This window comes from Nothoprocta perdicaria, unplaced genomic scaffold (assembly GCF_003342845.1).
Source record: "Nothoprocta perdicaria isolate Ctin4 unplaced genomic scaffold, notPer1 scaffold_114, whole genome shotgun sequence".
NCBI classification, from domain to species: Eukaryota; Metazoa; Chordata; class Aves; order Tinamiformes; family Tinamidae; genus Nothoprocta; species Nothoprocta perdicaria.
This window is the reverse complement of record NW_020454250.1, coordinates 2,279,816-2,304,478: the sequence shown is the minus strand read 5'-3', so window position 1 is coordinate 2,304,478 and position 24,663 is coordinate 2,279,816. Positions and strand designations below refer to the sequence as shown.

General features: G+C 39.2%; 1 protein-coding gene across 1 annotated transcript in view; it reads left to right on the top strand.

The window, feature by feature from the left end:
• Positions 1-24,445, top strand: part of SEMA4D (semaphorin 4D) — a 52,903-nt gene extending 28,458 nt beyond the window's left edge. Inside the window, exons 3-16 of the mRNA XM_026053195.1 lie at positions 3,751-4,142; positions 6,568-6,713; positions 8,387-8,449; positions 9,912-10,010; positions 11,241-11,334; positions 12,279-12,392; positions 13,621-13,772; positions 15,377-15,552; positions 15,679-15,835; positions 16,633-16,855; positions 17,301-17,416; positions 21,554-21,726; positions 22,061-22,104; positions 23,246-24,445. Coding sequence (XP_025908980.1) covers positions 4,049-4,142; positions 6,568-6,713; positions 8,387-8,449; positions 9,912-10,010; positions 11,241-11,334; positions 12,279-12,392; positions 13,621-13,772; positions 15,377-15,552; positions 15,679-15,835; positions 16,633-16,855; positions 17,301-17,416; positions 21,554-21,726; positions 22,061-22,104; positions 23,246-24,162 — 2,568 coding nt within the window. The 5' untranslated portion in view covers positions 3,751-4,048 and the 3' untranslated portion in view covers positions 24,163-24,445. The remainder of the gene's footprint in view (positions 1-3,750; positions 4,143-6,567; positions 6,714-8,386; positions 8,450-9,911; positions 10,011-11,240; positions 11,335-12,278; positions 12,393-13,620; positions 13,773-15,376; positions 15,553-15,678; positions 15,836-16,632; positions 16,856-17,300; positions 17,417-21,553; positions 21,727-22,060; positions 22,105-23,245) is intronic.
• Positions 24,446-24,663: the final 218 nt, after the last annotated feature.

Genomic DNA, 24,663 nt, shown 5'->3' with positions numbered 1-24,663 from the left:
TGCTTTGAGTTAGTGTAAACAGCTTAGAATAATGGTATCTACTTAAAAAAAAAAAAAAAAAAAAAAAATCAACATTAGAGTTGTGAAACTGGCATTTCCTAACTTTGGAGTTCCAGAATTTTGTTTGCATGGATAACCTTTGTGTATACAGGGACTAAGCCTGAATGCAGTCTTACCATGTTGAGTGAGGGGAGGAAGAACTAGGCCTCACAGTATCTAATGGTAGAATTATTTACTAATAATTAATAAATCAATTGGAAAGATTTACTGAACTGGCATTTGCAAAAGATGAAACATTCTGCTCCCAAATATCTCTCTGCGTCTGCTTATCTTTGCACCATGGAGGATGGGAAAGAGAACTGTCATCTTCCAGTTGTTGGTTCCTCAGGGATGTTGACTCTTCCACTGCAGTGCTTGTGTTTCGGAATGAGGCATCAGCCCAGGGCAGGAAATCATCCACATACTCAGACGGTGCACGCTCAAGTGATGGAGCTGGGGCAGGTAGCTTTCTATCACAGCAGAAATCAGGATCTTCCATCCAACTCCCCGCCCTTACAATTTGTGTTAGTATTTTACATCAGTTATTCCCTCATAGAGCTTGGGCAACCTGAATATTTTCTCTGTCTAACAGTTTCATTTTGGGCTCCTTTAGGACAGCAGAAACTTACGCCTCTTCTCATATTTTTTTTCCCATCTCCCCGTGAACTAAAATTATTGGTGACAACAGGAATCTTCACAGCTCTGAAATTCCAGCTGTCCTCTACAAGACTGACAGGAGCTCAGTTATTTTGTGTGTGTGTGTTTGTGCTGCTTTTAGTCACAGTCAATATAAGCTTTACGGAGAGATCGTGTAAGCAGTGTATGCATTGTTCTGTTCCAATTCATCAAATACATCCACGTATAAAAATACAATCAAAAACATTTGACATCAAAACATGAAAAACACTTCAGTTTACCTACGTCAGAAAACTTCTCCTAGTTTTTATCAATTTTATGGAAAACAGTCAGTTGTCAGTTTAATTAGATTTAATAATGTAACTAAGCATTCAGTTTCTCTACATTATTTCTGAAGTGTTCTTTTTTTTTTCTTTAGAGCAAATTGGCTTGTTTATAGGAGTAAAACCTAAAACCTTAGGAGACCTAGCTTTTCAAAAAATGTAAAGTACTCAGATCTAATCAAAGCAAGTGAACACTGATGGGGCTGAGCTAATTTGGAAATTACGCCATTGTTATTTTTCTTGCTCTTTCTCTACCCAATGTATTATATAAAACAGGTTCATATTAGATTATAGTTGACTTCCCAGAGGACGTGAGTGAACGAATTATTCCAGATAATTTTCAGCACAGGGAGGGGAGAGTAATTAAATTGAAGGCTAAATCAGAGGAGAAGATCCTGAGTGCATTTTCATCTCTTCTTAAACTAATGGGATTTGATAACTTAGTCGGTCTTGCATGATTTGGTACTTAATGTTAACTGTGATCCTCCCTCCCCCTTTTTTGAATGTGCAAACTTTTGCCCTGTCAACAAAAAATTTCTCCCAAGTAAAAACTTTTCATATGAAAAGGGGAGCTATCTTGCGAAGCTGTACAATGAGAATGAAGTGGCAGATTTCCACTTTGTGTAGCTGGAGAAATTCTCCAGCAACACGGGAAAACCAGCAGTAACTGACATAGCTTGACGTAGTTTTCTTCTCCTTTGAAAGGTAATACAGTTTGTTTCAGATTTTGTTCTCATTTTCTGTTTTCTGAGGAAGGAGAGTCAACCCAAGAGCATAACCATGGCAAGATTTTCCATCAGGAGGGCATGGATTTGGTCATTGTGTTTTATTTTTAAGGCCCTGGAAACTGACAGGACTTACAGAAGTTTCCTCTGGAATACCTCTCCTGTATAGTATTTTACATAGATAATTTCTTGTTATTGGGACTGGAACTGTGTAATTTGCTTTAACATTTAGGTTTTTTTAAGAGAGAACTGCTTGCTCTGTGAAGGTCTGCAAAGAGTGTTTTCAGATATTCATGGATTGCATGATAAAAAGAAGCTAATAATATGTAAAAGTATTCGCCAAAAACTTTTTTCGAACTACTATTATCCCATTATGTTTCAATTAAAATAAAATTGCTAGCCTGCTTTGTTCTTAATCCTAGAGCTCTTGTTCACTCTCCAAATATTTATTTGTAAAACTGCTTGCATCAGGATATCTGTGAATGTGATACGTTGCAACTCTGATGAATGAGGAGAGCAAAACATGGAATTGCTTATGTATAACTATAAGCAGGAAAGATGTGAGACAGAAAAACAAACCTAGTAAATTTCTTTAAAATATGATGCCTTAAAAGCCTAATGACTTACATGGTCTATTATAAAAATTGAATCTGATTCAAAGTAGATGCCAGAGTTTTTAAAATACGTACGCATGTGTGTGTGTGTGTGAACTCCAGGTTCACCTTAAGCAAGCCTCTTGTTACGTAGAGATCCTATTCAGGGGAAAAAATTGGAAAAGTTTTTTTTTTTTTTTTTTTTTTTAACCTTGCTTGTGATATTTTACTAAACAAACTGAAAATGAAGTGTGATGTCTTTTGATATATTTGTCCATCCTGTGTTATAGCCACTTCGCTTCTGTGGTTGTGCCCGTAAACAGATCTGGTCTCTGTGGGGTTCCCGGAGGCCCCTCAGCTCTGCACCTCAGCCCCAGGCCTCTTCCTCCGAAAGAGGCCACCGATACCGTGCTCCTCCTAGGGCAAGTTCTTGCTGCAGCTGCTCTTTAGTTGTCATTTCTCTGCTCCTTAGTTCCTCTTCCTCTCAAATATTTTTTTAGAAATTTTGCTTTCTTCAAGATCCTCTAGGTTCAAGGCAGGTTTAAGAGCAGCATCTTACTGGCTTCTTAGGTCGTAAAACAGTATAAGTCTGGTGCATTTGGAGCTTTGCCACAGAGGGCATGTTGCGTTTTGCTTTTCCTTGAGCATACAGCCCTATGGAGGTGCCCAGATATCCATCTTAATGCAGAAATCTCATGGTTAATGGATGCCCTCTGCTCTGAACAGTCCTTACTTAATGCAAATACTTGCAAGACTACTTGCAGTCACCTAGGAGGGATCATTGGAAACTCTTGTAAGATGGTTCAAAAAAGAAGCATTTAAGCATCTTCTCGCTTCTTTTCTGTACATAGTGTGCTAGCTCTTTGTTTTGTTACCGTTTTTCATTCCCCTCCATCCCTAATCTAAGAGTGTTAGTAGCATAAAAAGACTTTGCTAAAAAATAGACTTCTGTTCCTGAGATTTCAAGAATGAGAGATGGAGTAGATATTTATAACTGATATTTTAAATTAGTGCTGAATTTAACAGAGTATTATTTCATATGTCCCCAGCACTCTGAACATAAGCTTAGTGATTTTGTTATTTAGGTTTAGATATTTCAGAGGGATGAGCTTTTACCATTAAAAGTAAGAAAACATGCCAATTAAAGCAGGATTTTGTGTCGTGAACACAAATGACAATTCAAAATATTTATACTATGCATTCTAGATGAAAATGATTGCTTTCAATAATTGCCTGTTTATCACAGGCCTGTTTATAACATGTGAGATTTTTGGGGGGGGAGTCATATCTCCGCCAATTAATGTACTTCTTGTCCAAATAAAACTATGCCCACAGCTGCAGAAGTATTTCAAGATAAGTGCCTACAGCATGCTGGTTCTGGCAATGCTCAGCCAGCTTTCTCTTCCACTTCTTGTTCTCCTCCTCTCTCCACAGTTTCATTTATTTCTGCAACAAAACAGAAGAATGTTCTCAGTGGTGTTTCTCAGCAACTCTTCAGTCTGTGGAAAGTGTGGGCAGTCTCTGTATTCAGCATCCCGGAAAATGTGCGTTCCCTTGAAGTGATCCGCTGAAAGCGCACACTCAGATCCTTGTTCCAGCCTGCCTTGCTGCACTGCTCGGAAGCCCTGAAATGCCTGGTTTCTAGTAGCCCTTGCAACTGGGGATTCTTCTGCTGAAGAGGCACTAGCAGCTGCGGTTACCTGTGCATTACCAGAGAGCAAGGACACTTAAGATGGCTCTGAGCATTCTGTGTGCACTGTGGGGATTGGTGCTGGAAGTGGCCCTGACATTTGGTCCAGTACCAAGGATCTCTTGGGAACACAGAGGTAAGAAGAGTAACTTTAATAGTCTTGTACATCTGTCTGCAATATCTGGGTTTCCGTGTGCATCAAAACCGGTTGCGTCCATGTGTCTTGTCAACCTGCGTGCTGAAGTTTCAGGCAGCTCTTTCTGGGTTTGCTCAGCTCCTAAAGTGCTTAGGACTAGAATTAGAATATTGAAAAGTGACTTAGGTACTTGGTTATAACTGGAGATGTTTCAAATAGTTCTCGAAGAAAGATTTATTTTCAAAAGAGGAATTTCAAGTTGGACTTTCTCAGTCGGAGGACCTTGAAACTGAAACGGAAGAACACAACTTATGTATTTTCTTTTAATTGAATTGCTTTTACGTTCAGTCTGAACATGCAGCAGGATGTGTTTCTCAATAATTATTTGTGACACTTTTTTCTTAAGAGTGAGACTCGAGTACAGTAAAAATTCCTATCTACTATAAAAACTACCAAGTGGAGGAAGGATAAGCATTTGACCGTTTTCCAACTACGCCTATATGTTGAAACAATCTAATTTTTCTGCTTTTTTTAACAGAATATTTTCTGTATTTGATTTTTCAGCAATTATTCATAACTTTTTCATAACTTTTTTTTGTTTCCAGAAAGTATCCATAACTCCTGTAAGAGGATCACACATTCCCTTGGAATGAAAAGAGTATCACATTTTCGCTTGGGGTCCTGTTAGAAATCTTAGCCCAGTTCAAAACAGAGGTCTAGATCAAGAACTGTAAAGTAGCTGCTTGCTGCTGTTCATGAGTGTGTCTTTCTCTTTTGTCTTTTTTCTCTCCTTTTTCCTTTATTTTCCTGTTTCTATCCACCTGACATACATTTATTTTGTTTGTTTGCTTTTGGTTGTTAAAAGGGTTTGTCTTTTCCCCTGCCCTAACCACACATAGGATTTAGCAATCCCTGCTGACCCAAGCGTGTGCTGAGACAGACAGCGAATATGGGCAGGGTGAAGGAACAGTTAGGGAAAAGTGTTAAAACTCTGCAAAGCCAAACTGTAGGAAGAGATGGATAGAGATCAGGAATGTGATAACAATAACCTGGTTAATGAGACAGTTCTGAAACATGTATTTTCCTGATTATTGATGTATCGATAAATGAGATGCTGATATGCCCCTTGTTTTCCAACCCCCATGCCATCCTTCATCCTAGAAGGAAATAGTCTAAGCAAGGCTTGTAGATACTGTTCAGACTTCATGATGGTGCTGTGTAATAGTTAAAATATGGCAAGTTACTATGTAGTGGTAGTACCACTAGTTACAGAATTCACTGCTGACCCAAATTCAGGTTGCTCCAGATAATGGCATTGAAAGTAAATTCCAGTTATTTCTGACAGTATCTGTCGACTAAAGATTTTTTGCATTTAAACATGAGAAATCTACCTTGAATAGTAAGTACAATTTAGATCAGTGGAGGAATGGACATGTAAAATTGTGCGTGCTCATTTTTTTGGTGAAAAAATTCCTGCCAAGTGAAAGACTTCTAAATGACATGCTTGCAAAATCTGCTTTAAAATAAGTGTTCCCAGAGCCTCCTAGTTGCAAACGTGCAACACCGATTACTCAAACTGGAAGTAACAATAGATTATTTTCTGCTTATATCTTTAAGAAACACTCAGGCTTTTCAGCTTCCACACTGATTGTACATGCAGGAAAAAAATGCTTCTGTGTATTAATTTGTATCATCTTTCACCAAGGCATTTTGTTCCGGCTTGCACGGTTTCCCATTCCACTGTTACTTTTTCTGTAAAAAAACTGTGCCTCCCTGTTTCTCTTGTCTACTTTCTTTTCATCTTGGTTTTCATTTATGTCAGTTCCTTTTAACCCTGTGCGTTTTACCTCCAATCTCCATTTCAAAATGAACTTATTCACACACTTTAAAGGGAACCTTTTAGCTTCTCTCTGTCTTCTTTCTACTACGATTATAAATTGAATATTCTTTGCTGAGGTAAAGGAATTTTTATAGCATTGAGAATGGTACAAGGGACATGGTAACTTTTCAAAATTATCCAGGATAGGTGCACATGTAGAAGGGAAAAGGTGAGAAAAATGATAATAGTTGATGTGAAATGTAAAATGGAAGGACAGAGGGGGAAAGAAAAAAGGAATTAATGGGTGAGAAACAAAGGAAAAAAAGGAAGGGAGAGTTGAGTTATGACCACAGGAGGAAATGTTTGGGCATTTGTGACTGAATGGGCAAGTGGGACCGAGGATGCTGGTGCGGGTGACGGGCGGTGCTGTGGCTGCTGAATCAGCTCCTGGGAGATGTCTCATCTGCTCTGTGGGTTGTCTGCACTGAGATTTGTTGCTTTCAAGTTACCAAATGAATGTTAGACAGCTCAGAAAAATGACCCATAAACTTGACCTGAAGCAATTGTGTTTCTTCATGTGGTGCTCTTTTGCTTTCATTTCAACAGAGGTCCAACTAATACATTTTCATAAACCAGAAGTGTCAAACTATTCAACCTTATTGCTAAGTGAAGACAAAGATGTCCTGTATGTAGGAGCCAGGGAAGTGATCTTTGCATTAAACTCGATGAATATTGCTGAAAAGCTACATGAGGTCAGTATACATTTCAATACACTATACTACACTAAAAAAAAAAAAAATCCAAAATTTGACTTCATTTTCTGATACCAGTATTTCAGATATTAAATCCTTTATACGGTTTGTGCTAGTTGTGTGTTATTTCTAAAAGACAGATTGAATAATATGCCATAAAATAAGAGGAAGAAATGACAAATGAGTTAATATAGGTCTTGTAAGATATTTTCTTTTTGAGGACGGCATACTGTATTGGAAGGACCTTTGGTGTAATCCAGCATGGTGGTTCTTGCACAAATTTTCATTACTGGCAGTAGGCCTTCTGCCATTAATTTAAATTGGAAAGAAGTATAATTTGAAATGGAAGCAAAGTTAGACTTACACTCAGAAGTCAAGCACTCTTGTCCCTACAACCTAGCTGTGGTGGCTTCGGATGCGCATTAAATCACAGAACAGCTGGGGTTGGAAGGGACCCCCAGGGATCATCTAGTCCAACTCCCTGTTCTAGCAGGGACACCCAGAGCACGGGGCACAGGGCGGCATCCAGGCGGGTTGGGAAGATCTCCAGAGAAGGAGACTCCACAGCCTCCCTGGGCAGCCTGTGCCAGGGATTCTGGCACCCTCACAGTGAAGAAGTTCCTCCTCACATGGAGATGGAGCTGCCTGTGTTTTACCTTGTACCCATTACCCCTTGTGCTGTCACTGGCCACCACTGAGAGGAGCTTGGCCCCTTCTTCCCTACATTCTCCCCTCAGATGCTTATGCATATTGCATATGTACAGCACATGTATTCAGCACAAATGTGCCGAAAGCCCTGTCTTTTAGGTTTCAGCTTCTGTTTTACGGCTCTGGATGTGTCTGCACAGCAAGCTGTGGTATGGAGAGATCTGATCCAGCTTGTTCAAAGCTAACTCAGTTGCCAGAAGCACTCTGGTTGTGCTGACACCGGCTTCTTGAGGTAGTTAAGTCCATGCAGAAGTCTGTTAATTAGGTTATATTGCTTTGAGTCCTCCTTGGGCTTCTCTTTCTCCCTGCTTCAGCAGCTTGGGGAGATGTTGGGAGGCTCAACACATAGCCCCCCACCTGAATGCTTTGGGAAGGCGCTCATGCTATATGTGTATTTGTGTATATATCTGCATATGTATATTTGATTTGAACAGAGTGTTCAGAGATGGTGGTAGGAATTTCACCAGCATATAAAAGTAGTTTTCAGTTATGAATGCATATGGCAGTCAGTGCTGTAGTCCTACATATAATAATGTATATTGGTCAATATGCTTCATTGATTGTGGGTTTTCATTGGGTTGGTTTTTCTCCAGCATAAATAAATTAAAATTGAGAAGTTCTTTAAAAAAAAAAAAAAAAAAAAAAAGTTACATTTTCCTAAGGCATATGATCATGGAGAACTTCATGGCTCATTAGCAAGTTGAGAATCATGATGATGAACCCCAGAAGATAATAGTAGTGAGTTCAGAGCTCCCCTAATGTACGTGGATTTGGAAATGTCACCTCCCCAGAGTGGGGAATGGCTTTGAATCTTTGAAAGATGTCTGCAGAATTATTTTCATTTGCAGCAGGTAGTCTTCATAGAATTATCTATTCTGTGATAATTGCATAAGCAAGGACTGAAAAGTTATAAATAGATTATAAGTGCTTTGAATTTATCTTTTTGTTGCTTGTTTTTTCCTTAGTTTCCCTGGGAGGTCACTGAAGATAAAAGAATTAAATGTGCTGTCAAGGGCAAATCAGAACAGGTAGGTTCATTGAACTTTGAAATTGATATTATACACCTCCTTTTAAGAGAAACAGTTTTAGAAGGAAAGTTCGAGCTGTTAGAAATTCAGAATTTCAAATTCTTATTTCTTCAGGCTGAGCTTTAGAGGCTGTTACATGCCTTTTTATTTGTTTGCTTTTGGTTTCTAGTTCAGTGTTTCTGGTGAATCTTTGTTTTCTTAAAAAAAAAAAAAAATGACTCCACGTTGACTGTACATGGCTCTGCCTTTCCTCTGATTTGGGTAGCTCCGGATGGTATAACAACAGCAACATGAAGTGATGGCTTACTTAACCAAGATTGGGAGATTGCCAGCGCCACGGGTTATAAAAGCAGTCCTGCCCTGTGCTTAGTGGGATTTGGCATGAGCACTGCTGTGCCTGGAGTTGCTTCCTGCGTGCTGGTTAGGGGTGCCCAGGCTAGCAGAGGTCCTGGTTAATGGACTCCTGGAGATGGAGCTGCTGCCTTAGCTCCAGGTGCTGCTTTTCCCTGGCCCCTTAGCTCAACTGTTTTCTTTTGGCCTAGGATCCACCAAGGCCACTTAATGTGACTAAAGGACGAGATACAATGGGCATTTAAGGGCCATTTCCTTTCTGCTTTAATCTTCTTAATGCAGTCTCAGCATGTTCTGGGTGCTGCACCTTCAACCATGGTTACTAAGAATAAGGTTCAAATATGGCCCTATATGAGATGAGTATTTTGCACAAGTGTGCACCTGCACACGCGCAAACACACTTCAGCAGATGCTGTGGCCTTTGCCAGTGCTTTGTAGAGATTATTGCTGTAATTGCAATGGTAGCAGCAAACAAGTACTTTGCTTCAGTATGCCCAGACCTGCAAACTCTTCCTCCTTTTTCTTCTTTCCTCTGATGTGCAAGTTTTACTAAATTGCACTTAAATCAAACCATGTTTTTCTCCACTGTGCTTACAGTCTTTTACTAGTAATTTTTATACTGTGTCTGTGATTTGTTTTGCATAATGTGGTAGTTTTGCAAACAGTAAGATGTTAAGCTGCTGCTTCCACCACTACTTGCACTGAAATAGATAGTCCTCTGCCCCTCTGATGTCTACCGTGCTGTCTAGTGCCAGCCTAAGCAGCGATGCAGCTCACGAATTTCTCACGAATTTCATTAGTCTTTGACCTTTTTGCTTCCACATGGGAATTGGAGATTTATTCTCTCAGTATGTTGGTGTTCACTGCTGAAGCAGTGGTGCACAGGTGACTGGGAAGTCAGAAGGAGCAGGACTGCGTGCAGCTGCATCTCTGGTGTCTGCATCCCAGGTGATGGTGTCATTCATCCTTACATCTCTCAAGATTTGGAAATAATATGGGGAGCAGCAGCAGCAGAGAGGATAATACAACTTCAGTTGTTTTTTTTTTTTTTATGTTGGAATGTGGAAGTTGTGGTTTATCAGACTGGTCCTTTTTCCATCCTCTCCTACAGACAGAGTGTCGGAATTACGTGCGTGTCTTGCAACAACTGAATGAGACTTTTCTGTATGTGTGTGGAACTAATGCATTTCAGCCGACCTGTGATTATCTGGTAAGAACACACATGTGTTGTTTTGTCCTAACAATAACTTCAATTTAAAAGGAACTCAGGTAAACAAAGAGTTAATTGCTGTTCCCACAGACTATTGCAATTTTAGTGCCAGTCATAGCCTTTGAAGCATTTATGATGATGTCTCTCTGCAATAGTAGAAAATGGAAATACATTGTAGTGTTCTCTTTTCAAAGCCTTTAATGAATTATTGATTCACCTTGGTTAACTTTTTTCTTAGCTTTCATAACACTCTGTTTATCCTGCATTTGGTGAAAGATGTTTTCTAGAACTGAAATGACATTCTTTGTGACTTCTGTCCATTTCTCACTTTCCCTGAAATTTTTCAGATTCCTGTCTCTGCTTGTCTTGTCTCTGCTGCTGGCTATGCCATAGCTCCATAATGCTGAATACTTCAGAATGAAATCCTGGCCCCAAATCAAAGCTCATGTTCCATCCTGCTGACTCTTAGCATTCTCCATAATGTGGATCTTGCATGATTCTGGAGTTCAGAAATCTTGTAATTTTGATTTCTTTATTCTTTCTCATCTCCCTTGTCTGTAAGTCTGCATGCCATCACCTCTGCTGCATTACCAGAATTCGTTGTCCTTACCCTCTAATGAGTCTTATAGGCAGTAACAAATGATCATTTCTACAGTTTTGCTGCTACAGTTCTCAGTCATCTTCCTGATCCTTATTCTATCAATCTTGAAGGGATTTGTAAGGTAGTAGCTAAACTACTCTGTTGCTGTTTAAAACATAGATTGATTATACTCCATTTCACAAATACGATGTCATCCTACAGATTGACAAATCTACTTCAGAATTCCTTCTTGATTTCTAAAACTCTCCTGTTTTGTGCCATGTAATGTAATAATTGCCTGGTTTTCCTTTCCAGCGAGTGACTCCTCTGCCTTTCTTGTTGTTGGGCTTTCTGGATGTTCTTGCTTAAGCTGTCCCCCTCTATCTTGATTTATCTTTTTGCCTTCTATTCTCTGCTCTTTCTCTCCCAAATCATAGGATCATATTTCTTCTTTCTGTTAGAGTTCAAAAGGTTCTCAGAAAATGCATATGCCCTTCACAGTTTTGAAAACATGTATTTGATGTTAACAGTTGATGAAATTGTCAGTTATTTAGTACTGACTTTTCGATTATTCAGCCACCTGACTTGCAAAGTTTTAAAAAATTATGTATTGCTTCCTGGTTTTCAATGTTTTTTTTTTTTTTTTTCAGAATTTAATTTCATTTGAGCTTGGAGGTAAAAATGAAGATGGTAAAGGTAGATGTCCTTTTGATCCTGCTCAAAGCTATACGTCTGTTATGGTTGGTAAGTTCTGTTTGGCATAGCTGATCATTACACACAAGCATCCACTCCTTTCCTCTGACATTAACCAGCTCCTCTCAAGATGCTGGATTTAGTGCCTCCTTTGAATCTTTACCATGTGTCTAGGCAGGCTTTGAAAGATTTGTGCAGTCTCATCTTTAGTAAGTTTCTTAAAAGGAGAACTTCAAATTCTTGAGTGTTTTGGAAGTAACTTTAAAAGTATTTTAAACTGTATTCTTAAATATTTAACATACTAGTCTGAGTAGTCTAAAAGTGTCAATATATTCATTCATAATGTACTTTGGTTCCTGTAGTGTCAATTACTGTCATTTTAGTAATCATAACATGTGGAATTTTTAGATGTCCTCAAGACATATTCTTAAAACAGAATAGAGGAGTGAGATTTTAACTGCAAGTATACTATTGCTTGATTATATACCACCGAATCTTGACTGGCGAAATCTGATTTTGTGTCTGTATCATGGAGTGGTAAGATCATAAAAGACAAGTTTAAAGTAACACAAAACAGGAAATGAAAAAGAAAAACTTACGCACTGCATTGTCATCTAAATTCTTCAAAATTTAGTTTCAGTAATGCTGGCATAGAGGAGGAGGCAAAATAATTTTGTTCCAAAACTTCCATGGCATTTAAGTAATTTGCATTATCCTACATAAACCACACATTTATGTATTAAATGTTGAAGTACCACAGGAACAGTGATGCTTCTGTTGCTTGTTTGTGTTAGAGCAATAATAAACCAAGTGTTAACTTTAAAAATGGTCAGCAGAGATACAAACACAGAAGTATGTCTGGGGCAATTCAAAGGAAATCTTTGTTTATCTTTTCTTATGGGAAGTTTAAGCTAACATATTCTCTTAAAATATTTATGTGCTTTTTTGGTATTCAGTACATATGACAGTCTGAAATATTTGTTTTTGTGTTAAAGATGAGGAGCTTTATTCTGGGACTTCTTACAATTTCCTGGGAAGTGAACCTATTATTTCACGAAACTCTCATCAGAGTCCTTTGAGAACCGAATATGCAATACCTTGGCTTAATGGTAAGTGGGTGTGAGAACAGGCCAAAACAAATCACATTTCCTTCTTCAGAGTTACAGTATCAGACAAAGAATTTGAATTCCTTATCAGAAGTAAGGGGTGATTGCCCAATTCTTCAAAGGTAATGTTTTTTGTTGTACAGGCATACGTTGACATTGACCTGTGAGTATGCCTCCAAAAGATTTAATTTTGAAAATTCAGGACTTGTTTTTCACTGTGCTAGGAAAAAAAAAAAGTTAGAGACATACAGGCTCTGAATTTATGGTAGCACTGCAGTTTGTCTTGTAATCAATTGTTTATCTCAACTGTGTTATGATATAGCTTGGAATAGGGAGGGGAATTGTTTTTTGTCCGACATACATATTTTCAATTATAGCTGAACATGATTGGTAGTCTTTCTTAGCTCCTGAATTTCAAATTTCACTGAGTTTCATGAAGGCTAAAGATTTCCTACCAAAAAGGACAAAGAACATGAAGCTGTCATGTTTCAGATACTGCCTTATGGCCAAAAGTTATAGCATGCTGAGTTTTGCAACATTTACTTTTGTTGTTTCTAGTGTTTTAGTTAATAGCACAAATTTTAAGTGAATGGCACTGTAGATGCCTACTTTAGGGAATTTTGCAAGAGGAAAAAAAATGAATTAAATCTTAAGTAATTCTTTTTTAAACCTTAAATCTTTTTTTTTTTGCTCTTTTTCCATGGCTATGTGCACCATGTAAAAGGTTTGACTTAACCATTAGATTTGCAGGTGTTGCTGGCTGACCGACCCTGCTAAGTTATTGCTTATAGGTCTCAGCTAATTCTATCATCAAAGATGATGAACCAGAATATGCTGTTTCTACTCTCCAAGTTTGCTTATTGTCTAGGGGACATCTTGTTTTTCAGCTAGGGAGAGAAGAGGCAGGCAAAGGAGGATAACTATTCGTGCCTATCAGAAAATCACTCTCAAGTGTGGGCTGAAAAATATGAAGTAATGAGATATCAGACCTTAGAGATCTCTCAGATCCCTAAGTCAGTGTGTGTTTCAGCGCGAATGTTTTGCATAGTTTTTCTCTCCAGTATTTCTGGTTTTCAGAAGTGATGCTGATGGGCTTAACAACAAACTGTGTAGACAGGTCACCAACTTGAGAGCAGTTAAATATTAAGAGGGCTCCTCGAGAATCTTAGAGGGAATTATATCTAGAGAGTCATATTCAACAGAAAATTCTTTTCTTAATTTGTATCTGCAGAGCCGAATTTTGTTTTTGCTGATGTGATTAGAGCTGATCAAAATGGCACAGATGGAGAAGATGACAAGATATACTTCTTTTTCACTGAGGTGTCTGTGGAGTATGAGTTTGTTGGAAAGCTGATGATTCCAAGAATAGCTAGAGTGTGTAAGGTGGGACATAGTTATTTTTCCTGTACTAATTCAAATGGATTTTTGCAAGTAAAAAACACTAATTACTGTGGACTTCTTGTGTGCTATGTAAATGGAAATGGTCAAACTTATTTTTAGCAAATTAGGAGTTTTAATTAGTTCGTCATGACTCAAAGTCTAGTTGGCAGTTTGGGACAAACGCTTGTTTTAATGCTCGTTAAGTGTTGTGTTTTCAGTACATCTCATTAGTAAAGTAATTATTAGAAATAATAATGTAAAAGAAATGTCTCCCTTTTTATATTTTATTGTTATTCTATTGTAAGTGCAAGTACAAACCCCTGGAAAAAAAAAAAAAAAAGATTTTCATTGGAGTGGAACAGATGAACAGATAGGATAATTTATTTTGAAGTAGCTGCAGATAAACAAAACTGCATTCCGCTGTAGACATGACAAGTTTTTTACTGCAGTGTAGCAGATGCAGCTTCCACAACACTGTCACACTTAATGTTTAAACCTCAGTATATAAGGCTGAGTCAAGTATACCCAAGCATACTGGTTAAAATCTTGGTACAAAAGATCTTTTTCTAGTTGAAAACACTGATTCAGCAAAAACCTTTGACTTGGAATGTATCAATTTCCTCAGTATTATTTTTTCAAGAAGAAGCCTATCTAGTTATTTTATTTTGATGAGGTTGAAATGTTTTATTTTGACTTAGCTGTTTTATATTTAAACATGAAAGTCAAAACATCAATAACAAGTTAGTGCCCTTGAGAATTCCATTAAATAAGCAGCTGGAGGCAGGTTTACGTGGAGCTTATTAATATGGCCCTCTGCCCGCCAACAGCTTGTCCATGCTTTCAAATGAGAGTGTTGTAGAATATGAAAAGGTTTCTGCCCATTTAAAACAGAAATTAATGGTAGCTTGCAAAACTAGAGGCATTTATATATAGTTCTTTTTTGAAATTTTGCAGATTTTGCTAAATATTTTGGATATCACTATTGGATAACAAACAGGAAATAGATTTCTTTTTATTGTTGTTCAAATATATGCTTTTGAAAAAAAGTAACAGAGTTGCCAGTTGATGGTCAAGTACTTTGAAACATTTTTTGGTCAATATGTCTTTTTTTAAAGCCTTGATCCAGCAAATTCTTAATAGGGCAGGGTAACTGCTTGAGGGAGTAGGCAGTCATATGCTTCCTCTGATGAAGCTGTGCAAGCTAATTGCTTGCAGTGTTGTTTGTCCCTTTCAGGGACAAGTGCCTCCGTGCTTATTTTAATTGCTGTAGCCAACATGATTTTTGATGAATGTTCAATTAACCAGGCAGGTGCAGTTATGAAGGTGCAGTTCATGCATAACCCTTATGTCTCATCTTACCTCCATGGGTTGAGAGAAACCACTATATATTATTTTTCTTAAATCAAAGCACTTTTTTTTCTCTTCTTTATACTCCTCTGCCTATGAATATGTTAATATTTCATGTATGTTGCTGTTTATTACCCATGAGAGAATATCAGAGTTTCCATAGTTCTCTGCTGAGTACCAATGGCTCTTGAGTGAAGAAAACATAGTCTAACCTCTCTGTCCCCACAATGCACCCTTTTTCTTTTTTTCTTTCTCAAAAGAGGGACCAAGGAGGATTAAGGACTTTGCAGAAAAAATGGACTTCCTTTCTCAAGGCCAGATTGATTTGTACCATTCCTGATAAAAATTTAATCTTCAATATTATCAACGATGTTTTTATTCTGAAGTCTCCAAATCTGAAGGAACCCGTAATTTATGGAGTTTTTACCCCACAACTGTAAGTGTGACATAGCTTTTCTGAGATGAGTATTTTCATCTCGCTTGGTTGCTGCAACAAATAAGGTATATTCTGGTGTTGATATTCTTTCTCCCTCTTTTACTCTTTCTCCCTTATTCTCTCTAGGAATAATGTGGGTCTGTCAGCAGTGTGTGCATACAATCTGTCTACTGTAGAAGAAGTTTTCTCAAAAGGAAAATACATGCAGAGTGCCACAGTAGAACAGTCTCATACAAAGTGGGTACGCTACAACGGGGAAATCCCTAGTCCTCGACCTGGGGCGGTGAGTTCCTATAACCGCGGATCTGACAGCTTGTTATGTTCAAGAGTGAAGAAACTGGGGAAAAAGTAGATAATTGACAAATTACTGCTGTTAGTAGCTTGAGTAGTATTAGTTTGCACTGATGTGGATGCTTCTATTGTAAAGACTTCTGAGAAAATTGCTTTGAGTAGTTTGGCCTAAAGTTTCTATCTGAGAATTACATAAGTTATTTTGGTTTGTTCATTCACTTTTTGTTATGTGCAGTTTTCGTGTCCCCATTATGTCATTACTAATTTTCTAGTGATGAATTAGACGTTTGTATATGTTTGGTGTCACCAGAGACCAGCAGAGCAGAAGTGTAGCAATCCCTGCATTAAATTCTTAGTTTCAGCAGGTTTATCCAATGTAGTGCTTTGCCTATGAACAGAGGTGTTCATCGTGCTTGACAATTTCCACACAACTTCCACATTTTACAAAAAAATAAAATTAAAAGGAAGTTATCTTCCTGCAGTCACTGTTGCATTTGCTGGGGAAGATATCAGTTAAAGATAGCTAAGAAGCATGGGAGTCTGAGAGGAAAGTTTTTCCTAAGATATGTTGTGGTCCTATGCAGAAGTGTAGTCTTAAGCTCAGAGACTATGCTTTGCAATGTCTTAGCTTATGCAAAGACGAGTATGCTCCTGACAGAGTGAAATGAGAGTGTGTAAGAATGTGCTTAATGGCCAACCAATGCACAGAAGAAATTATATCTATCTGCTGCTAACAGCCCACATGGTGTACAAGCAAGTGGTGTAACTTGGTTGTCTTTCTTTTGTCAGTGTATAAGCAACAAAGTTGGAGCATCAAGCTACATGAGTTCTCTGAATTTACCAGACAAAACATTGCAGTTTGTTAAAGATCACCCTCTAATGGATGATTCGGTGACCCCAATAGGAGATAGACCTCGACTAGTAAAACGAGATGTGAAGTACACCCAGATTGTAGTAGACAGAGTGAGAGCACTCAATGGTACCATATACGATGTCATGTTCATTGGTACAGGTGAGTTTTTCAAAATGCTTTGTTTTAACGATACATTGATTATATAGGATCAAGTGTGCTGTGATAGGAATCAGAAATTCCCATATTTGCAGTCATTATACCCCAGCTAGTATGTTATTCTTAAATGTGAGAGGCTAAAAGCGGAAGGCAAGTAGGTGAAGAATCTTTCATTTTTCAAGAACTACTTCAAGAAAGAGAACCAAAGAATTACAAAAGCTGCAGTGAAAAAAGTAAATGAAAATAGATCATTTGCTGTCCTGAAGTAGCATTCTTGCTCACTTCCTTTTTATATAATGGTTGTTTTTGGCAAAGAACTGTGCCAAACTGTTTTTTGTTTAACTTAATCAGGTAGAGTATTGAGACAAATTACAGCAAGTGTGCAAATATTTCTTGTCTTTTTGTTGTAAGGCCCTTAAAGCCTTAATGTATTGATTTTTAATTTCAGATCAAGGAGCCTTACACAAAGCTATTAGCTGTGAAAACGGAATGCATATCATAGAAGAAACACAGCTTTTCCCAAACTTTGAATCAGTCCAAACTCTCCTGCTTTCATCAAAAAGAGTAAGTACCATAAGCTCGTGTCTCTTTTGCACTTCCACAAGGCTTTAAGGATTTGTATTTAACTATTTAGTATAGTAGGTAAGTGGTAAGCTTCTAAAGCTCTAGGTATGGGCAGGGTGTGTCAAGCACAGTGTGCTGGTCTTCCCATCAATCCCTAGTACATGAGCTGAAAGCCATAATGTGTTTAAAGGTACCATGATGGGGTAGTGTAAAAATCCTGACCCCTTGTGGTCGTTACAAATCCATGAGGAAAGATCTGCGGGAAGGTAGTGAAAGAGTCTGTTTTTCTGAGGAAATTAACCTAAGAAGAGAGCTGTCTGTCTGGGAGAAAGACTTACTGCCTCAAATAGTAAAACTAATTGGCTGAGTCCAATTGCTTAAATGAGAGGTTCCTGCGGGGTAGCTTTATCATGAGAGCGGGCACATCAGTGTCTCCGGTGCTATTATGTGCCATCCGGGATCTCTCATTACACTCTGCTTTCCAGCTGGAATTCCAACTGCAGCTGCAGCCGGAAAATGCTTGCTCTGCTGCAGGCTCTAAACTCAGTGGTTCTGCATTATTAAGCAGTTGCTGAGTTTAATCCCAGAGTGATTTTGTGACAGTGGGAAGATAATCAGTGTGGGTACTTTGAGTGCTGGTTAGCCTTCTGCTCATAGTTATGCAGACCCTTAGGTTCCTAAATACTCGTGATAGTTTTACCATGAACAGTGGTTTTCAGCAAATCCCTCCACTCAGTTCTTGAAACTTCTTGGGCTCCTGAGGAAAAAAACGGTTTTACTGATTTATTTACTGATTTATTTTTGTTGTATTTATTTTGAAGTATCTGATAGTGATACTGATGCTCAGCGAATACCTAGAGATCAATAATTGTTCTGCAGTTTAGGATTTAGGAATACTGCCAAGGTATCTAAAAAGCAGTTCTTTATTTTCGTGATGTTGAACAAAGTTTGCCAATGTGATCAACTGTGTTGAAAGTTCTATCAAACTCTGTCGAATAACAGATTTTATTGAAAAGAGCGTTATGCTCTCGTATCTCACTCTCATGTTCAAAATAAAGCAAAATATTGTAAAGACAGAGTATGCTTTTGATAGGTGAATCAACAGTGTGATACAGACCTATATTAAGGGATATCAGTTAAATGTGTATTACTGCTATGTGTGATGCAATTTTCAAGCAATGTATGACTGAAATTATGAAGGTAAGTTTTCTATACGTGAAAGATAGGACAGTTTTTATCTTTGTTGTATTTGAATTTATTTAATGACATGGCATATATTTAAGAAATATAAAGGGCTTTATAGGATGTAATTTATATTACAATTTATATTAGTTTTATATAAATTTATATAAACACATGCTTCTGAAGAAAAGCAAACATATTAATATTCTCCAAATGAGAAATCACAAATATGATTTAAATTCAACACACAGCTGTCATCTTTGCATAGTTACAAAGTAATTTTGCTTATTTTTTAAAGTCTTCTTTTTTAGTATTTCTTAATTCTGTCTTTTCTCCAAAAGTTACTTTGATTTCCTTTAACTACTGTGAGCAGATATGTATGTTGTGCATTCAAAATCTCTGGGGTCTTTTTCTGTGTTTTTCTTTTAAATGATAGTACTTTGACTTATTTCCAAGCTAGTTTACAAGGACATAAAGGGCAAGGGTTTTATCCGTCTTATCAACAAGGAAAAGGATGGTGAATGCTGACTTGATAATCTCTTATTATGGCTATATATTTGTAAATACTTTCAGGACTTCTTCATCCGAAAAGAGTTCTTCCAATGATTTGATTTGACTGGGGGTTTCAGCATCTGTGATAGAAAATAATATTAGATAACACTTCTAATAAGTTCTTTAATTGTCAGTCTCTTAATTATGGGTAAAAGATGTAGTCCTTTGTGTACTAGTTTAATTATGGTCCCTTTTTATTTTTGGAAGGGATAGGTGTTACAGCCTCATACTAAATACACACCAGACACACCTTCTAGTTGAGACTACTGCAGAAATTATAGTATCAATTTTCTTTGTCTCTGAACCGAGTGCTAAGTTTTAGCCTACTCAAGTATAATCCGTGAGAAAGGCAAATGTGAACAGAGCATAAGGACACATGATGAACATACACCTTTTTACAGAGAAGGAGCTTTCAAAGCTTATGATTTAGACATGAGACTATGTCCTGCAAGGCACCATGGACCAGCAACGTTGAATCTTGAGCAAGTAAAAACCAAATTACTACTGGCTTAGCCTCTGCAGCTGGCACCTATCTCTGAAGCAAAGCCATCTAGTATAGTACCCCAAAAGCTCAAGACCTGTTCAGGGGTGAGGTGTATGGAGTTTGGGCTTGGATGTCAGGAACATGGATGTCGTGCTATTGTGGTACCAGCTAAACTGGGGTTGCTTCTGCATCCCGGCTTGAGAGGATCTGAGAGCATTCCTCCTTGGATATCCAGTAAGCAAGAACAGGTAGCTGTTACTCGTGTCCTTCAGAAAGTTGGTGCTTGTAAATGGTTAGTGTCATCCCGTAGTAGAACTGTTAACCACAACAGCCCTCTGGGGTAAGAACCTTTTGGGAGTCTCCAAAACTTCCCCTTGTCCAAAGGGCACTATTCAGATGAGACAGTAGTCGATACTGATGAGCCCAGTTTGTATAAGAGATTTTTCTGAGCTTCTGAAATTGTGTCCCCAGCTCTCCTGGTCTTGTCTGTACTCCCTGGACGTAGCAGCTTGGTCCCATACAGAGAGGCTGGAGCCTTGCACAACATTACCCTGTCAGCTTGTGTGTCGGCTGGCAGGGCCTAGAGAGCTGGAGAGCCCTATGGGGATCAGAGGAAGCTTTTGGACACTCTTCTGAAGACTCTGTTTCGTTGTTCTGCTTTTAAGCAGTTGTGCTGTTAGTGCATTAAGGAAAAAGACTGCTCTGAGTTCTTGTAGCAATAGCTCCTTACAGCTCTTTGTGGAAAGTAAATAGTGAGCTCCAAAACATAAATTTAATCCTGAAACAGCCTGTTAGTTACTCACCTTGAACTGAAGTGTTTTAAGAGTTTTGCTTTTACCTGGCAAGCTTTTCTAGAGGTGTATCTGCCTGTCACTTTATGGCTATGGTCATCTTGACAAAAGAGTCAAGGCAACCATAGGGTGCATTTCTACACACTGAGATCTGTGTGGCTGCCCCCAGGAAAGCCCCTTAGAGCTTGGATCGGACTTACTGGCAATGCCAGCAGCTGGAGAACACCGATACATCCACTCAGTATTCAGCTCAGGATAAAAGGAGAGCACTGCCAAGGTGGGATGTGCCGTTCAGCAGCCTCTCAAAGCACCCAAGTCCTCTGCCATTGTAGTGTTTGTGGGGGCTCCTTCCCCCACGAAGCTAAGGACTATAAAGCTGAGCCTAAGCCTTATAGAGAATAAATTCACAGGTCACCCTGAGCCATTGGCTTCTGCAAACTCTAAAGCAGATGAATGAAATATGCTGCTGGCTGCCGTTTATGGCAAGGATGCCCAGAGGGAGTCTGGTCTTTTGCAGAAGGACATAGAGTGGGATTCGTTTGTGAATGGATCCCCACTTGTCTGTAGGTCATTCCATTTATCCTTCCCTTTTGCTAGGAATTGGGCCAGCGTAATAGGTGGTATTTGGTAGAAAGCAGGCGGATTCATTCAAATCTCAGCAGGCTGAAAGTGATGGGGCAGTGGAGATGCAAGTGGGAGGACCAAAGGCAGCAGGGCAGCTTTGAGAGTGGGGAGCAGGTTGTAATATGGAAAGCCTTCCCTTTTGAGAAGTGTCAACACGTGGATCTCACCTTGCAAAGAGATTGTCAATGCATTTGCATTTTTGGAATAACACTAGAAAGCCATATTTAGCTGTTTATTTTCCTGTCTTGTAGAGAATAGTTATTTTAATTTTGTCTTTTTTTGCCTTTTTTTGTATCATCAACAACTTTCATGATCCATTTCCTTTCTAAAACAAAGTCTTATCAAAGCAAATGATTGTTTCCCTCAAGTTCCAGTCTTTGCACACATACAGCTATATCTTTTGCATCTATTTACTTTTGATCATTTTTAATTGCTTGTTGAATTTAACTTTCAGAAGGTGATTAGCTGTTCCTTTTCCTTTATTTATTATTTATTTTTCTTTAGGGCAAAAAATACCTCTATGCTGGCTCAAATTCTGGTGTGGTTCAGTCTCCTGTGGCGTTCTGTGATAAATACACCACTTGCGTGGATTGCGTTTTAGCAAGGGATCCCTACTGCGCTTGGAAACCCCTTGAAGGCTCCTGCGTGGATATTCTTAAGGAAAGAGACATGGAAAGGTAAAGGCAGCTTTTAATAACCCGACAGGTAGAATTTAAAAGTTTGCATGGGTACTGTAAATGTTCGCTTCCTATCAAACTTTTTAAAAAAGGTTTTATCTTTGCAATATTGTGTCAGCCTTGTTCCTTACTGATAACTAGGATTTTTTTTTAACAGCATGTTTTCAAATACACACTTTCTCTTATCCGTTAATTAGCATCTTTCAGAAATGTCTGTTTACACCATTTAGATAAGATGAGCCTTGTTTAGTGCAGGAGAGTGGGGGAGCTGCAGGAAGCAAGTTGTAATACTCTTTTTTTTCTTTTTCTTTTTTTTTTTTTTTTTTATGTACAGGAATTGGATTCAGAACATAGGTGGAGATGCTTCCTCTTGTTCTGGTAAGATACAGCCTTTAAAAAGCTGTTTCCATTACCTAAGTGGAGTAGTGAAAAAAGGTTCTGATTTAATTAGATCAGTTTTCTGTGTCTATCTTGGTATGTGTTACATTTTTCTGTGTATGAGATCCTGTTTTCAGTGTTTGAGCATCCGTACAGTTCTCACAGCATCTGTGTTCATATACATTGAAGTGTGTGGTGCACAAGCTTCCTAAATGAACTCTGGCAGCTCAATAGCAGCTTGCAAAAGAGCAGTATTTACCATTAGTATTTCCAGTTCAGAGCCCTGTGTGTTTGTGAGGTGTCATTTGAGATTCTGTTCTTCAGACTTTGCTAAGTGCTTGATTATTGGATCAGACGCAATGATCCTGAGAAGAGCTGTTTTTATGGTGAAGTGGAGGGGATAGAGGGGGCTAGGAACATCATACAGAGCAGCTGAAATACTCTCCAGAGTGTTGTAAGGCAAGTAATCCCAGGTCATTTTTTTTTCTTTTCTGTAGCATGTATTATTGTTAGCAAAGCAAGGAGGTCTTAAAGAGTAGTAATGTTCAGGATGTCTGTGTTGCAGCAAACAAAGCTTTTAAGAGTTTGCTTTACTGTGTACTATTAATCCAAGCATAGCATATGTAACCATGGAAGTTTGTGGTGTTTGTTAGTTACTTACTCAGAGTTACCATGCTGTTTTCTGGGCGTGCTGTAGGTGCTGATACCTTTAGAAGAGAGTTTAAGAGCAGTGATCTGAGTAACCACTCTTCAGTTTCCATTTGGGCAGTTTATAGTTACCAATCTACTTAAAGTGCCCTAGTTGTGTGTAAACTCATACCAGGTTCAGCATCTTGTTTCAAACAGTGGCTCATCTCATGCATAACTCTGTTGTGGATCAACAAGGTCTCATCCTATTTCTCTACAAGTAGAAGCTTTTTCAAGGTTTGGGCTATCCTATCTCTTAGTCCCTTTGGACACCTTGTATGCTGTCTAGGATTTCACTGATGTTCCTGCATGCAGTTTTCTTGGTCTTGTGTGGTAATTGTAATGCTGTAACCTCTGTGTTTCTGTTAAGAGTAGCACAGTCTCATGAAACTGTACAGATTAGCGCAAACAAAAATCATTGCTGACACTCTGCAAATTTATTTTGATGTTCCAGATAAAGTAAGAGAGAATTCCCTACAGCATACATTCAAGCATGGGAGCACAGCAGAACTCAAATGTTCTCAAAAGTCCAATCTGGCACAGGTAGTTTGGAAGTTCAAGGATGATGTGCTGAAAGTAGAGAGCCCCAAATACCGCCTGCTGGAAAAGGCCTTGCTCATCTTCAACTTATCGGAGGGAGACAGTGGCGTTTATCAGTGTTTGTCAGAAGAAAAAGTGAAGAATAAGAAGTTTTCTCAAGTGCTGGCGAAGCATGTTTTGGAACTGAAGAAGATCCACCACACCACGGCGGGCCCGACGGCGGCAGCTGCCACCACAAAAGGTAATAGCGATGAGCCCAAAGCGTCGCCCGCGTCGGCCCAGGGGCCCACGGCCCAGACCTCCACCACTCACATCATGCCCGTCACCACAGCAAGGATCTTAACGAAGCCCGTCGGCCCCGTCCTCACGAGCGCAGCCTCCAACACGGAGATCTTCAACCTGATTCCTGATGCGGTCCCAGAAAAGACCATGTTCCTCAAGTCAAACGATAACTTCCTTTTGATGTTCCTCTTTCTGTTCTTTTTCATTCTCTTCCTGTGTCTGCTGTCCTACAACTGTTACAAGGGGTACTTGCCAGGCCAGTGCTTGAAATTCCGCTCAGTTTTGTTGCTGGGCAAGAAGAAGAACAAGTCGGATTTCTCCGACTGCGAGCAGAGCGTGAAGGAAACCCTGGTGGAGCAGGGCAGCGCCAGCCAGCAGAATGGGGAGCAGCCGAAGCCGGCCCACGACACGGGCTACGAGACGGAGCCGGACTGCGGCAACGGGCAGGGGCCGCCCGCGGAGGCGCCGGCGCCGCGCGACGCCCGCGACCGCCCCTTCGACGTCAAGTGCGAGCTCAAGTACGCCGACTCGGACGCCGAGGGAGAGTGAGGGCACCCGTGCGACCCGCAGCCCGCGACCCACGCTGCCCCATCGCCGCGCATCGAGACGCGGAGCTCCTGTCGGCAGACAGCCGCATACTGCATTGTACTCTCTGTTTTTTTTCCTTTTCTATTTTTTAATTTTACCTTTAAACGGCCAGTTTCAGATGCCCCGTCAAGAAGTCCCAAGATTATTTTTTGCCCTGCCCCGGGGTGCTTCGCTCTGGCAAGGAGTCACTCACTCACTCACTATTTGACCCCGTTCTGCCCCTGAGCAAACGTGGCTTTCTAGCGCAGCTGGTTCTAAAAAGCACTTCAGCCTGCACGTATTTTAGCTGCCATTAAGAGAAAACAAAAAAGCAAAAAGAAATCAAGTTTCATTTTAATTCCAAATTGGAAATTAAGTTTAGTTTATCAGATTGGTAAATTATAGACTTTTGTCCAGATTGGGACACTTTATTTTCTTTTCTTTAGTGGTTATTTTTAGTTTGTGGTTTGGCACACTAGGTCT